The sequence below is a fragment of the Atractosteus spatula genome, chromosome 5, assembly GCF_055471065.1.
Source record: "Atractosteus spatula isolate fAtrSpa1 chromosome 5, fAtrSpa1.hap1, whole genome shotgun sequence".
Lineage (NCBI taxonomy): Eukaryota > Metazoa > Chordata > Actinopteri > Semionotiformes > Lepisosteidae > Atractosteus > Atractosteus spatula.
Window position 1 is genome coordinate 59,329,578 of NC_142710.1, and position 15,905 is coordinate 59,345,482.

Consider the following 15,905-nt stretch of genomic DNA (forward strand, 5'->3'; position numbering starts at 1 on the left):
ATGCCCAAAAACCTTTAATCAATATCCAAAACTTAAATTTATACTTCTTCTGAAAACATACATAATGAATTCATTTGATGCTCAGTACAAGTATAACTTTTCTACACTCAAATTCAGTTTGCCACAATAACAACTGTACTTTCAATAACTGTAGCAGGAGCTAAATGAAAGAATTTGCTAATTTACATACAATTGTAGGCTTTCACTTCTGCATGTATAAATCACATTTGCTTTAATAAACCAACTGAAGATCTGATGAATGACGAACTGGAAAACACCAAATAAATAAACCTATTTTATATGACTAAGCATATCTGAAATATTGTTAAATCATTTAGTAACATGGTGAGAATACATTCATTTCCACTAAAGGTTCATGGCTTTAATCATTGAGGCTGAGCTAAAGATTACATTCAGCAGTATTTTCCTGGGCTTCATGGAAACAATTAGAAAATCTAATCAGCATTTTACTTTTTATATTTATATTTATAATTCCAAAACAACAGTGAGAAATGTAGCTGGATTTTTGTACAAAATACACACGTGTGAATTTTTGGTTGCAATAATTCAGAAAGACACCGATTAAAAAGAAGAAGACAAATCATTGTTATGGTTTTATTTTTTCATAAAGTGAAATATATAGTGCACAGACTGTAGTTAAGCAGATGTATAAGTATAAGCAGTTTTCAAGTACTCTGAAAAAAGAAATACAGCCTGTTCATTATACCTCTATGACAATAAAAAAAAGGTGGTTTTAATTTTTGTTTCTTATTGAACTTCTTCCCCTGTATCAGAATCCTGACATTCAAAGAAATTTCAAGTAATTCATTTAGACTTAATAATTTTTAATATAACACATGCTTTCCAATTTAATTAACATGACTATATTTTGTTACTGAATTTAAAGAATCTTGCTGCAGGATTTATATAGGACTATGCATAGATTACAGCTAATAAATTTGACTTTGTAGCTGAAAAGTAATTCAGAAATACTAAAGTGGGAAAACACCCCGAGGACTAGCACAACTCAAAAAGCTGTAATAACAAAAAAGGCAATATAAGATGCAGTATGCAGAATGTGCGTTGCATCTTATGGTAAATAATTCTGAAAGAACACCATGTCATGCATTCCTTTTAAAATATATCAAACATTTGTGCATTCAAACTACATCACTTTTCAACACGAGAGCCCTGACCTATTGATGTGGAACATCTAATGAAGAACAGTGGTTTATATTTCTGCCTGTGACCTTTGACGAGATATTGTTTGTGTGCAAGCTTATGTTCTATATACGTGCAAGAAATAAAACATATTTGTATCAACAGGAGTGTGGGACAGTGGTTGCAACAGCTTGTACCTAGAAAGAGTTGATGTAACTGGCTTCCCAAAACATTTAGGGAGCATTTTCAAGTGAAGCATTTGTTAGGATAGGAAGATCCAAGGAAATACTTAACATTCCAGCCCAATATTTGCCAGCAACTGCTCCAGATCCCCTAGTTTCTGGTTGGCCTCCTCAATGGCACTATATGTCTGCACATTGCTGGTGATGTGGAAACGAATGTCATCAACCAGTGGGATAGAGTCTGTTTCCTGCCGTGCCTCTACTGTGCTCGCATCTTCCTTTATCATCTCTGCAAACTCTTCTAACTCCACAAGCTGGGGGTTTAAACACAGAGGTTTTTGGCTAAGTTCACTCTAAATGAACTTTCCACACTTTTATGGAAAAGGAACAAACTCCTTATGTTTTAAGGGCCTAGGTGCCATTATAAATTAAAATTCTGCAATACTTGAAAGTCACATTGCAACCTCATTCTTGTCTTTTATGTTACATCTTCATGTACTTTATTGTCACAGACATATAAACAGGAATATAAATTAATGAAAATTTATATTCATTAATATAAATTGGAAGTGGAATTATCACTTCACTGGAAGTGATAAGAAATGTCTTATGAATATAGATCTGTATGCTTAAATATAATTGGCTTCAAACATAGTCATACATTTAATCTATGGTAGATTAACTTTTTATATAAATTTTTATTAATTTATACAATTGAATACAACTGATAAAATGTATCAGTTTCATTGTATGAAGGACATGAGCACATCTGATGACTAAACTGACATTAAATGCAGATAAAACTGGCTTGTATAAAAACTGGGAGTATTCAAACAATACAAACATTGGATGACAATTAGTTGTGCAGGCTATAATTTCAGAAGTTTGCAGCATTTGGCCTTCTGTGAATTAGAATCAAGCTACATGAGAATGGTAGGAGCACAGGTATGTACATATTGCCAAGTTAAAAAACACAGCACTCTGAAAACATTTACTTAATACATTTTTTTCGTATCCAAAGGTTAGTGTTATTATACTTTGCAGTGGACTTCACCAAGCTGGTACTCAAGGAGACAATGTTAGCACAGGTCTCCCATGTCTCAGTTCCATGCAAAAACCATTATATTATCTGGACAATGCTCTGGAGGAAGTATGCCACCTCTACACTGCCGAAGGTGGTAAGAAAGTATTCATTCAAATCACCAAATTAAACTAAAATGAATTTACAAACTCTATTTAAAAACACAAATAGATACGCCAATAAAATAACATTTTGCCGACCGACATACCTTCTCGATGATCTTGGCCATGTACTCAGTGCACTGGTCCTCTAAGCGTGATAGCCGGAACAGTTTGGCAGTCTTCCAGATACTGAGGACATTCTCTTCCCTTATGGTCTGAGCCAGGGTTTTGCCACACAGCCTCTTTAACCCCGGCAACAGGTACATATCGGCTACACACAGAACGTCATACACATTCTCTGGAGACAGCTGAGGAGAACAGAAGCAAATTTGTGGACTGAAGACTAACTGCCAAATCCTACTGAGTAATAACATGACTTTTAACAAAACAAAAAGAACAAAAAATGTTTCTCTACATGTAAAAATTGCTCACAGACAAATCACCCTGCAACTCACAGCTGGCAGATCACTGAAGCTCAGCAGGTGTGGGTCAGGTCAGTACCTGGATGGGAGACCTCCTGTGAAAGCTAAGGTTGCTGTTGGAAGAGGTATTAGAGGGGTAGTGGGCGCTCACCCTGTGGTCTGTGTGGGTCCTTATGCTCCATTATAGTGACAGGGACACTATACTGTAAAAAGGCGCCGTCCTTCGTATGAGATGCAAAACTGAGGTCCTGACTCTCTGTGGTCATTAAAAATCCCAGGGTGTTTCCCTGGCGTCATGGCCAAATTTTCCCCTGGTCTTTACCAATCATGGCCTCCTAATAATCCCCATCTTCGAATTGGCTTCATCACTCTCTTCTTCTCCCCACTGATAGCTGGTGTGTGGTGAGCATAGTGGTGCACTATGGCTGCCGCCACATCATCCAAGTGGATGCTACACATTGGTGGTGGTGGAGGGGAGTCCCCACTACCTGTTAAGCGCTTTGTGTGGAGTGTCCTGAAAAGCACTATATAAATGTAAGGACTTATTATAAAAGAAGACAGTTCTTTTGCACACAGTAAATGTAACTTTGTTACTTATGCTACAGTATTTTATCTATGCAGACACTTATTTGTGTAATGAATTTTATCACCAGGTGCTCTGAGTGAAGCTATTGTATTTCAATTCATAAAGACATTAGTGTGACTTGTAAACTGAACAGGGCAGGCTGAGAAGTCTACCTCTGTGTCGTCACTGTAGATGTAGTAGAGGACTCGGATGAAGATGTCTTCTGAGATGTTGTGGAGGGTAACGACGGGGATGCACGGCTGAGACTGTAACACCTCACTCTCACTGAAGTGGTCCTCCAGCAGAGCCTTGAAGTAATCACTGCGGCCACAGAAGAACACCTGCATGTGCCAATAAACACACTGCCTCAACCAGGTCCATGACAACTTTCAGATCCTCCAGAATTCTCCTAACGTCATTGTCGACTTTTCCAGATTTTAGAAGACAATAAAAAAAACAAAGAAACTATCTTTCACTTCTTCCAATAGTTTTAAAGTTTATTTTCTTTAATGTTTATGCACTTGCTGATAGGACTTCTGAGAGCTGAATTTTTCTTTCTCCTCCAGATGCCAGAAATATTGAAAGAGACCTCAATGTAAGAGTACGTTCTTCAGTCTACAGTATGTGAGGGATGATGAAACTACACCTAAATATAATTAAGTACACTAGGTTAATGTATAAAAGTTTTAGAAATGTTACCAAGCTGAATCCCATAAACATACTGTACAGTGAAGCATTGGTTTTTTTTTAATCTGGTCAAATCTACTCAATATACACCTTCTACACTGTTTATTAAAATGTATTTTTTCATTGCAATAGCTGAGAGCTGTATGCATCTGTAAATTATACACAATTCTCTGTGAAACCTTACTGCACCCACCTTATGACAAAGGAAACCATAACCGTCAACCTGGAAGCAGATGTCAGGGTAACTTGTAAAGTTGTCTGTTCTGTCAAAAGGCAACTCTCCAAATCCCACCTTTAAAAAAGAGGTGTTACAAAAAAAAACTAATTACATTCAAAATGTAATACCAATGTAAAACATTTTTTACACTTTTAATGTATACATTTTACAAAAGAAGGGTGAACTGTTTCCTAAACTGCAGCAGGATTATATACTGGGTAATTGCTACATACTTAGTAAACTTTAGGATGTTGAGTTGAGTTGAAGACGGGTGCATTCAGAAAAAAACTCCAACATGAGGCACATTACCACTGAAACTAATTTTCCTTAATTTAGTTTTTAAATTAATCTCTGAGTTACCACACAGGCTTCTCTCTTTCTCTCTTACTGCATGCCGTCTCACCTTCAGCAGATGAAAACAACCTCCTGCTTTCTTTCCCACACTGCAGGTTCTGGTTTGCTTCCTGGGGTCTGCTTTCAATATTATAATTTAACGTTCTAGTTAAGTAGTTATATGCACTTCTTTATGGGAAAACCATTCTCTTCCTTTCTCAATACCAAACCAGGGCTTTCAGATTTGATGGGAATGGTACTGTGTACCTTGTAAGCCTTTACACTAGCAGAAACCTGTCTCCTTCGTGAAGCTCTCAAGTTAATGTAATTCACCAAGAGCCATCAATTACAGTTTCAACAAGCAGATTACAGTAGTACTTTATAATCTCGTGTTAGACACGGTCCAACATACTTCAAATATAATTTAAATTTCTGCTTTGCATTATCTAAGACTAAACTAGCAGACTACTTGACAAAGGATTCAATTAATCCTTCTATATGGAATAGTGCCGTTTGCAAAAGTTTGCCAGAGAGATCTTTATGGACTTTGGTAACAGTAAATTATGTAAAAACACTTAACCACAAGGTACATAGGAGAGAGAAAAAAAAACTCCCAGTGGGAGAAAATAACTTGTTAGCAACATGGTTTAGGGTACAGAGAAAATCACTATGTAGTGTATTTAATTTATATACATCATATTCCCTATTCAGACAGGATCGCAGTTCTTTACCCGGAGCTCAGCAGGTAATGCACAGTCTGCTAATATAGCCAGGTCTTCCTGTAGCTGACAGTTATTCTGGGGTTCCAGTGTAAGTACTTTTACACAGGTTCCAGGCTTAGAAGACACTGTAACACAAACATACAGGATTTCACATCTGTGTCATGCACAAAACAATAGTGTCAAGCCCAAACTCCAGATCACTTCACCCATGTATTCTGAAATTTTATTTCAAATCCATCTTGTAGACCTACTTGTGCTTTACTAGTATTTTACTATTGTAGACATAAATTTACAAAATATTCTAATTCACACTTATTTTAATTACAAAAGAAATGTGAATTTGTATCTAGTACTTTGAAATTAAAATTTTTCTTAACCCGTGTATTTTCTATTTATGCTATGAACTAGCTGCAGGGGGGATCAGCGTTGAGCTGGCTTTTTCGAATTTATCATACTGTATCTGCCATTTGTGTCAAAACGAAATAAAAAACACTCTCACAAAGGAATGGCATGAAATACCAACCAAAATGATCAATCAAAATGCCCACTGATAGTACAAGAAGGCTTCTGCCCTTACAATGATTTTGTACAAAGGTAATAAAATGACAGGACAATGTAAAATAAATAATCCTCTATAATTAAAATAAAAAAATATATCCTTTATAATTAAAACATAATTATATAATAATATAATATAATAATATACATAATAATATGTATACATATACATATACATATTATACAACATAATAAAACATAAAACATATAAACATATATAATCGTCATTATAGGCTTATTTTCATGATTTTCTAGAAAGCTGAAAAGACTTTTTCTCTAGTCTGTTCTACTCTACACTCAGTCCCAGATGACAACCATTCCACACCAGCTTATCTAGTTTAAAATTACATTAGTCCACTGTAGTTCACCGATGGTTTCTTACCAAATTCATACACTTGTTTGCACTTGCTCTCCAGTTCCTCTATTAGGTCGTTCATTTTGCACTGCTTGGCAAGTCTTTTGCAGTCCTCCACATAACCCACATCAATGTCTAATCGACCTGTAAAAGTGTACAGAATCAACAAATAAATTCATTCATTAAGTCATGCAGCAACTTTCTGAGTCATCAGAGTGTAACAGCATCATACTGAACATAGATCAAGTTTTGTCTGTGTCTTACCAGTGTAAAAGTATTGCAGGATGGAACCAAAAGCTGCAGGGTTAATCTGAAAGATGAACATGACAAGAATGTCATTTTCTTCACTGCATAAGTTTCAAACAGACTGAGGTTTTTTTTTAGTTTGACATTGGGATACAGTATATCATTTAGAGGGATAGGAGAAAACATTTACCAAATCAAGAATAACCTTAAATGATTTCAGAACAGATTAAATTCTAAAAGAAAAATAAAATAACAGTATAATTTACAGAGGGAGTTCTGTAGCTGCAGTTTATAGTTTATACTCCCCAAATATAAATTACTATTACATTTTGGTTTTGAATACTCAAACTCAAAACTCAGAGTCAGAACTACAGATAATGGTCATTTTACAAGGAGTCAACAAGATAAATTCTTTAGGGTACTTTTCCAAAAGCTGCAATTTATTTCTGTATAATAGTTGTTTTGCTTCAATTATTCAATTATTTACACAACAGTTTTTATTATAACAGAAAACAACAGCTAGGATGCTGATATGAATTAAAGCATTTTGCCACTAAAATAACTGTACATGATAGTGGACTGCCTTGCAAGACCACTTTTCTTATTTACACCTTCAAACTTAAAGCACAACTACGGATTCTATGTTCCTTCTCTTTGCAGCTAGTTGGCACAATCCTTTTGCTACTAGGCACATATGAAGATTCAGTCTTAGCCAGCCCGATGACCACAGAAACTGTATCTCAGATGATTCATGACAGACGTTTAGAAGGAAGGATGTATGACAGGACTGATGCATGGATAAAAAGAGAGATCAGATGGACAAGTATCAGACAAAAGGACAGAAAAAGCCGAAAAACAGCCAAAGGCAGACAGGTGAACATGCTGCTTGATTATTCCTACCAGTGGGTGCTTCAGGGCAATGACATTCTTCCCCTTCCATTTGGTTTCAAACATTTCTGTGAAGTACTCTGAGCGTGCACTCAGGATACAGCGATGTGCACTGAAGGACTCCCCGTGCACAATGAACACAATGTCACTGTAGTAACCCTGCTCAAGCAATCTACAAGAAAAGGAAAGACTGTTTTCCAAAGGCAACATCTGCTCCTGAGCTACTGAAACTACCTATAATGGTTTAAAACCATAGCATTGCACTGTAAAATATTTCTGAATTAACATTTGAAGACCAAATGTGGTCGACGGACCAAAAAGGTTCTTCCTGTATTTTTTTAATTAAAAAAAAATGTAATAATATAAAGATAATTGTTAATATTTGGTTGTTTTATTGAAGAGGTACACTGCTTTCAGTTTGTGATGTTTTAGTGTTAATCATAAAATGGTTTACATTTAAACCGTAAAAAGTATTTTATAGACAAAATTTCTGGTTGAAAATGTTAAATGGGACATGCGTGAGCCATGTATTGTTATTATCTGACAAGGGAGAAAGTTTCACCTCTGTAGGAAGTCATCATAGTAATCCCTCTGCATGCTTTTGGCAGTGATGCGCTTGTATTCCTTCAGTAACCTTCTGATGGCATCACTCAAAGCCCCATACAAACATCTCTCTCCATCAAAAGTGTTGGCCTCACACTTTGCCCCTGCAATTAATCAGCATTTCACTTTAAATCACTTTAGGATACACAGCTCTACTCAAGCCATCTGGAGACTGACAAAGGAAAACTGTGTGGTGGGGGAGAGGGGGTTATATTCAAACTGAAATGACTTTGTGCAAATCTGAAAGCTTTGTTTCACAATAAAACTGCAACTTGTTTCCTACTGACTTTAATAGCTGTTAAAATAAACTGGACTGCACACTTCAGGAGCTCTTCTTTCAAAATGCATTTTCAAATTCGATTTCTATGGAGAAAAGTCACCACAAATCTGAGAACTGTACATTATTTGTAACCACCAAAGTACGGCACAGTTACTTAAGGGGTAACAGAAGTGTCTTTCATCTTGCACCCTAATAACTGCAACATCCCTGTAATGTGGTGGAAGGCCAGAGTACTGCTCTAAGCCTGCACGAGCACCATTTCAGGTCAGTCTAGTTCAGTGCAGTTTTGAAATAAGTTTATTACATAACACCTCCCAGAGAATTGAGCAAAGAGGCGTTATCATTCTCTCATTTATCAGCTATAAAGCTAAAAACCACAAAGTTTCAGCTGTCAAATATTCCTTGGTCAGCTGCAATAAAGACCCATCACTGCCAGAGTCACACAACAGCCTGCTTAAACATAAAGGAACTACAGTAATTGCAACAGAATTCTACACGCATTAGGATTAGATGATGTAAAAAAGCCGGTGTCCAACAAGAAGGATAGTGCAATATCAGTTCACCACCACTTGTCAAGTCATGTTTATTACCAGAGGTATCTTCAGGGCCTGTTTTCAATAAGACAGTAAGTCAAAAGAGATTAGACAGATGATAATGGAGAGAAAATATAATGCATGTAACATGGATGAAATGAGATAAGAAGATACATGCAACATTCATTTAAGACAAATTAAAAGCAAAAAATATCTACATATGACAATCTAGCTTGTTTATGTTTTGGGATTTGCTCAGTACTTTCAATAAATTGGCTTCACTTGTTTTCTAAAAAACATTGGAAAAGTTCTGAAATAACACTAGGAAGAGTCACTTCAAAATTAAGACCTGTGACCTAAACATCCAACAGTTCCAAAAGATCGGGATTAGCCATTTTAATTTTAAGGGGAACTCTTTGTTCTGACTTGAAGAAAAACTATTTTTTTATGTCTGTGCTCTTACCATTTGCCAGAAGATACTGAACCAGTTCCTCATGTCCACAGAGACATGCATAATACCTGTCAAAACAGAATATTTAAGTTGTTCTGCTAAAATGTACTTGAGCATCTTAACTTTACAAGCTCAGACAATAAAGAGAATACTTACAAAGGGGTACTGTCCCATTTGTCTCTCACATTCAGTTCAACATCTCTCTGCTCAACAAGATACCTGGAAAAAAATATAATTTCCTTTTATAGCCAAACATATTCTTTGATTTTACAAATACTTTAGTAAACATCCCATACATCTACCAATTCATACATAAAATGGCATTGCTAAAATTTTTATTTCTATGCTCTTTTCGAGTGATATTTTTTTCCAAGTGACACAGCGTTCAATAATAATAATAATTGCTTACACTTATATAGCGCTTTTCTGGACACTCCACTCAAAGCGCTTTACAGGTAATGGGGACTCCCCTCCACCACCACCAATGTGCAGCATCCACCTGGATGATGTGACGGCAGCCATAGTGCGCCAGAACGCTCACCACACATCAGCTATCAGTGGGGAGGAGAGCAGAGTAATGAAGCCAATTCATAGAGGGGGATTATTAGGAGGCCATGATTAAACCCCTACTCATTTCGAGAAACGTCCTGGGATTTTTAATGACCACAGAGAGTCGGGACCTCGGTTTTACGTCTCATCCGAAGGACGGCGCCTGTTTACATTATAGTGTCCCCGTCACTATACTGGGGCATTAGGATCCACATGGACCGCAGGGTGAGCGCCCCCTGCTGGCCCCACTAACACCTCTTCCAGCAGCAACCTTAGTTTTTCCCAGGAGGTCTCCCATCCAGGTACTCACCAGGCTCACACCTGCTTAGGGTGGGCTTCACTGGGTTGCCAGCTGTGAGTTGCAGGGTGATATGGCTGCTGGCTTAAACCTACACCGAGGCATTGAGGCAGAGTGACAGTTCCTAATATGTTGCTTGGCAAGCAACCGCACTGTGGCATATTGATATAATACTGTACAGCACTGCACTGTACTGTACACAAAAGTTATGAAGTTGCAATACACAATTTGCACTATATACCAAGTGTTTACTCTGCTAGCGACATTATATGGTATTTTGACTAAGTGTGCATCACCCTCGCTCTCTAACAGATGATTACAGATAGCAGATGACATAGTAGGTTTATAGAAAACGCCTCATGCTGACGCTCGTTCCTAGCGTGTTTACATTGAGCTCGGCACTGCCTGTCAGTTCTCGCTGTATCTGTCAATGTCAGATGTTTGGGGTTGTTTACTGGCAGAAATCCAGGAAGAGCACACGCAACATGTAATTAAAAACTAAATTTGCTGAATCGATGAATCGGCAATCGATGAAACGGCAGTAAAATTTGCAGAAGCTTTCGGTAAATGACTTTAAAATAGTTTCTTTTCATTACCCTCCTGCATAGAAGATATACATACATATTTGTATAGAATACATACATATTTGCATAGAAAGCGTAATTTTAAATGGTTATTGGACTTTCGAAGTTAAAAATATAATACCTACTTTTAAAGTAAATATATATCTAGAACACAGATATTATATCACACAGTATTATAATATTAAATAGATTCTGTCCAACTTATCTAAAATCAGTTATAAAATGCAGCCCCCAGCTACGACGTATGCAGCTCGTAACACCTTTCACACCAAGCATCGCTTAGGGCTATGTGCGATCTGTCTACTCAAGTTTCCCTCTTCTAAAGCCATGTAGCTAACACAGATCATTTGCCTATATCAAAAGGAACACCTTCATCAAAGCAAACCTGCTAGACTTTCACTGGCGGCGGGGCATAATGTGTTGCTTGAAGACTATTTGAATTCGGAGCAAACTTCCAAACAGCCTCCACCTACCTCACTCTAGAAATGTCGCCCTTCCTGCAGCTCGTAAACAGATCATTTGTGTCCATCTCCACGGAGATTTCAGTCCTCTGAAATGCATTGAAACAGCCACCGCCGCGTTAAGGAGGAATAAATGCAGATCGCTGATTCTGCACAGTAAATAGAACTGATCGGAAATATAATTCCCTACTTCTCTCTTCTATCAGCTGATTGTGGAAGTAAACAAAACAAGGAAACCCTGTTTGTGGGCCTCCTTTTAGCTGACGTTTAAGATACGCTATTTTCCACAGCGCTAGCTATTGGTGTGGAGGGATATAACACATTCACGATTGGCTGTTTTTCACGACTGTCAGCCTTCAACTATAAAATTAGAAAAATTATGTTTATCTGTATATGTAATAATCCTTATCAAGGACCAAAGGAGTCGCATTAATGACTTATATACATTAATGTATAAATTATTTCATATCATAACTTGTTAACATTATTTTCTCTGAATAACTGCTTACTCACAATTGTCATGTAAACAACGTGAAAGGGGAATATAAGCACAAGTTAAGCATTATAAAAAGCTTTTGTTTCCAAATTAAATTTTAATACTGTATATGAACTAGCTACAATGTCACTGGTATTCAGGTAACCCATTAGAAAATGCCAACGTTTCTTCAAATCTTTGCTTTTGCTTTTATGCAATTTGTTCCTTCCCCTCAGCAAATGTCTCCACACAGTTTCATGTTTATTTATTTTTTTGCTAATATGCTACTCTTACTGTTCTTGAAGAAATTAACACCTGTTAACTTGCAGAAAGGTAATCCTGTGCTGAATGGTTGCTTTCTTCCTCAACCTCGTCTCACATACAGTGTACAGCACTGGATGCAACGCACTGTACTGTTGGCCTGCAATCTGTGAATAGAAATATCCTTGGTGAGCTACCTTTCTATGCTCTTGTCTTGTGGGATTTCCTTCCCAGACACCACTTTGCTACTACACTGTACATTTAAAACTCTACAATGGTATCACAACACGTAAATATACTAAATACTGTAGAACATGAGGTGGTGTGGGTCTACCTGTTGTGCTGCCTGAGAACAAATGGCATTTTAGCTTTTCACTATATGTAAGTTTACATTTTTACATGTTCCATTTTTACAACAGGAATTATTAATTTAAATAGCACCATTTACATTATATGCACACTTACCCCTTTGATTCTAGAAATAATGTCCTACACTGTACGTCTATATTCTATGCCTGATGATTTACTACATGTAAGATAGACAACCCTCAATTGAAAAAAGATCTCTTGATGTTTTCTCTGCAAGAAAAATAAAACAATGCTTTTAGTAATGGAAGTGAAATTAAAATACTCCACCCAGAAAGGTGCAGCAGGTACCTGAAATGAATTTGTGCTGTCATGATGCTTTATGAATACTTTAACATTTAAGACAAAAAAAAAACAGGACAGACTTTTGTCAAAACATTTATTTTACTATAGATTTGTACTAACACTGAAATTTTCTTGACACACTTCCATAACATACCAAAACCAAACAGAAGAAAAATGTCAACTCAGTGAGATATACAGGCAAGTTCACCCAAACTGTGCAAACATACTCTTGACTGGGTCTATTAATATACCCATACAGAAGAGAAATACTGGGGAACATATTTTCAAAGTTACATATATATTGCAAAATAAAAAAAATGCCAGCATACTAAATTGAAATTACATTTGTCAAAACATATTTACAAATTTCAATACATTTCACATACATACACAAATTGTATGTTAACATGTTTCTGCACTACACTAAGACAAGACAGCTGTGTTACCACCTTGCAGCCAGATCTCACACGCTAAGCAAGGCCAGACTTGGTCAGTATTAGGATAGGAGACCTCTAATCAAGTTGCTGTGATCAGTGGTGTTGGTGGAAAAGTGGCACTCTTCTCTGTGAACTAGAATTTCCAAAACAATTCAGTTGAGACATTAAACTCAGATCCTCACTGCTGGGTCAATAAAGATCCATTGGCACTCCTTCTAGGGGTGGGGGTTTTGAACCACTTTCAGCTTGCACAATCTGGTCTTCTTAAAAATTTCCTATTAATTTAATCAATTTTTCAGTTCTCCGCCTGCTCTGCTCTGTAGTGTTTAGAATGCCACACATCACCCTAGTGGGTGCTACTATTCTGAGGTGGTAAAAGATGAAGTGGGTTCCCTACCATTATTTAAAGCACTTTGAGATCCTTTGGTAGGAAAAACACTGCACAAATACAAGGAATTCTTGGGTCAGGTGGACATATTTTAAAATATCGTTCATTCCAGGCATTCTGAATGTAGAAATATAGTTTTAAAATACACTTCTTGCAATACATTTCTCTATTTTTGTCCCCTGTGGCATTTTTTCACAAGGCCAACCCTTCAGTAAAGTGAAACAGATTCAAAAGAAGTCTAAACAAGCTCCAGAGTGGGTCAATTTAAAAAGACCTGAAAGAATGCCATGTTGCACTTACATTTTTAATCAACACTAAGATTACTAAGAATAAATACTTAAGATTATAGCAAAAAGTACTGCTGGCCAGTGAGAAGAAAAATGCCGATATTTTGACATGTTCAAATGTTCAGCGATTTTAAGATGTTCAAAACCATAGCAACAGATTTTTCTTTTTTGCCTGCAAGCCTTTGCAAGTGTGTGCGAGACCATATCTCTAAAGGATAGCACCTCTACCAAACTGCAATCATTAAAAAGGCATCATCGAGCACTGTGCATTTAAAAAGAAAATCTACAGCACTCAAAGCTTTCTAATTTACACAATCGACCACGTTATTTTCAGTGTTCGCTCCTCTATCCTTTGGGATCGAATCAGAATTTTGTATATCATTTATATAAGTCATCATTTATTTTATTCTTACTCCACCCAATCTGGAATAGCGAATTGTATATTGTTCATGTGTGTGAAAATTTCACACCTACAAAGCTTCCAAAAGATTATGGAGCAGAATGAGAAAGTGAAGACAAGTGCCTTCAGATCCCCACCTTTAAGTCTCTCTCATCTTTTATTACAGCGCAGTCCTGGTGTAGGAGCGACAGCACTGATCGGAGAAGAGGCCCATTTACACTGGAAAGTCAAAGGAGTCACTATACCAGTGCCCAATGACTAAACCATTGGTTCTCAATCCTGATCCTAGGAAGACCACTGTGTGCACTGGTTTTTGTTCCAACTGGGCCCTTAATCATTGCCACTAATTGATTCATGCAATTGCTCCGATTGCTAGTTTAGACTTTTTTGCAATCATAAGAGACCCTAACTAAAAAAAAAAACTTCAGTTATCACTTCTTATAATTTCAGCATACAGAACACGCAGTCGCTCCCCAACTTGGTGATCTGCAATTTTGTTATTTCTGACTTATTTACAATTTATGATAAGTAGACACAAGTAAGAATGATAATGACAAAACACTCCTGATTTCTACTTCTCCAGTTGCTCCAGTTCAGCTGCTAACACCTGAATGAGGGGAATTCTAGAACTCAGGGACCGGCACAGGTTTGGTCATTGCAAACCCCTTGAAAGAAACTTTAAATTCAAAACTGAAATCCGTTTGCCAAAAATAAAGCACCTGGCAGGAACACAAATCAGAGGATGGAGTGGTTCTCTCATAGCAATGACTGAGAACCACTGGACTAATCCCCATCCTTTATGTGTTGGTGTTCAAACCAGTTGTGTGCCACCACTGAAGGAATCTCTATCACAGTGGGTGGGTAACATGACCCAAGCTAGAACCCACAACCTCCACATCATAGTACCTCAACCAGTGTTCAGGTGAGTGCCTTTACAGGTTGAGTCACTCAGGAGTCCCAGAACCTCTTATTTAAGGTCTCAGTTTTCTTTGGATTTAACAAAAAGTTAGAAATAATATAACACTGAATAATGAAACACAGTCTTTTGTCCAAGGCAAAAACAGCGTACTTGTACTCTATCACGCAACTCGAGACTTGAGACAATGGCCTTTAGCTCCTGCTATCTGGTAAACAGTCAACAGTAGGAGAAAAGATTCAGACACCAAGCCTGCCTACAGTCTTTACAAAAACACTATGTAAATAAAATACACTATGTGATATTACACTCTGAAATAAAATATTAAAATAACACATTTGACCAGAAGGTTTCTGCAATAAGACAGTATTTCCTTGTTTGTCTTAAAGAATCTTGCACGTTAAAAATTGTGATGTTCAATAGGCATATGCTACAGAAGATTCCTATTGCTACAAAATGGTATAGTTTTATGTGTATGGTTTAAAGCTTACACAACCACCACACAAAAAGTCAAAGATTTAAAGTCATTTATTAAATAAAATAAGGTGCTTTTCAAACTTAAGAGTTTCACTTCAAAAGTGAGCAACTTTTTTCCAGTTGTAATCATCACCCTATCTTTTGCTACAATTACTGTTCACTTTACTTTACAAAGAGATATGCTAAAGTATGTACTAATAGGCCTCAGGCTCTAGATTATGCTCGACGAGTATTTAAAATCCATCTGCTTTTTCTATAGTTTCTCTGTTGGATAATTTTCATGACGCTTTACCGTGAATTACTCATTTTACAGAAAATCAGTGCATTTCAGAAAGG

At 36.8% G+C, this 15,905-nt stretch overlaps 1 protein-coding gene across 1 annotated transcript; it reads right to left on the reverse strand.

Moving 5' to 3' along the window:
* Positions 1 to 603: 603 nt before the first annotated feature.
* On the reverse strand, positions 604 to 11,523 carry abtb1 (ankyrin repeat and BTB domain containing 1). Its single transcript, XM_088915260.1, has 12 exons — positions 11,290 to 11,523; positions 9,542 to 9,604; positions 9,398 to 9,453; positions 8,081 to 8,225; positions 7,531 to 7,690; positions 6,649 to 6,694; positions 6,412 to 6,528; positions 5,481 to 5,596; positions 4,393 to 4,491; positions 3,686 to 3,853; positions 2,633 to 2,833; positions 604 to 1,657 (listed from the first exon to the last, which is right to left on the reverse strand). Exons 1-12 carry the CDS (start codon positions 11,343 to 11,345, stop codon positions 1,451 to 1,453), a joined length of 1,434 nt encoding a protein of 477 aa, XP_088771386.1. The 5' UTR covers positions 11,346 to 11,523; the 3' UTR covers positions 604 to 1,450.
* Between the last annotated feature and the right edge of the window lie 4,382 nt (positions 11,524 to 15,905).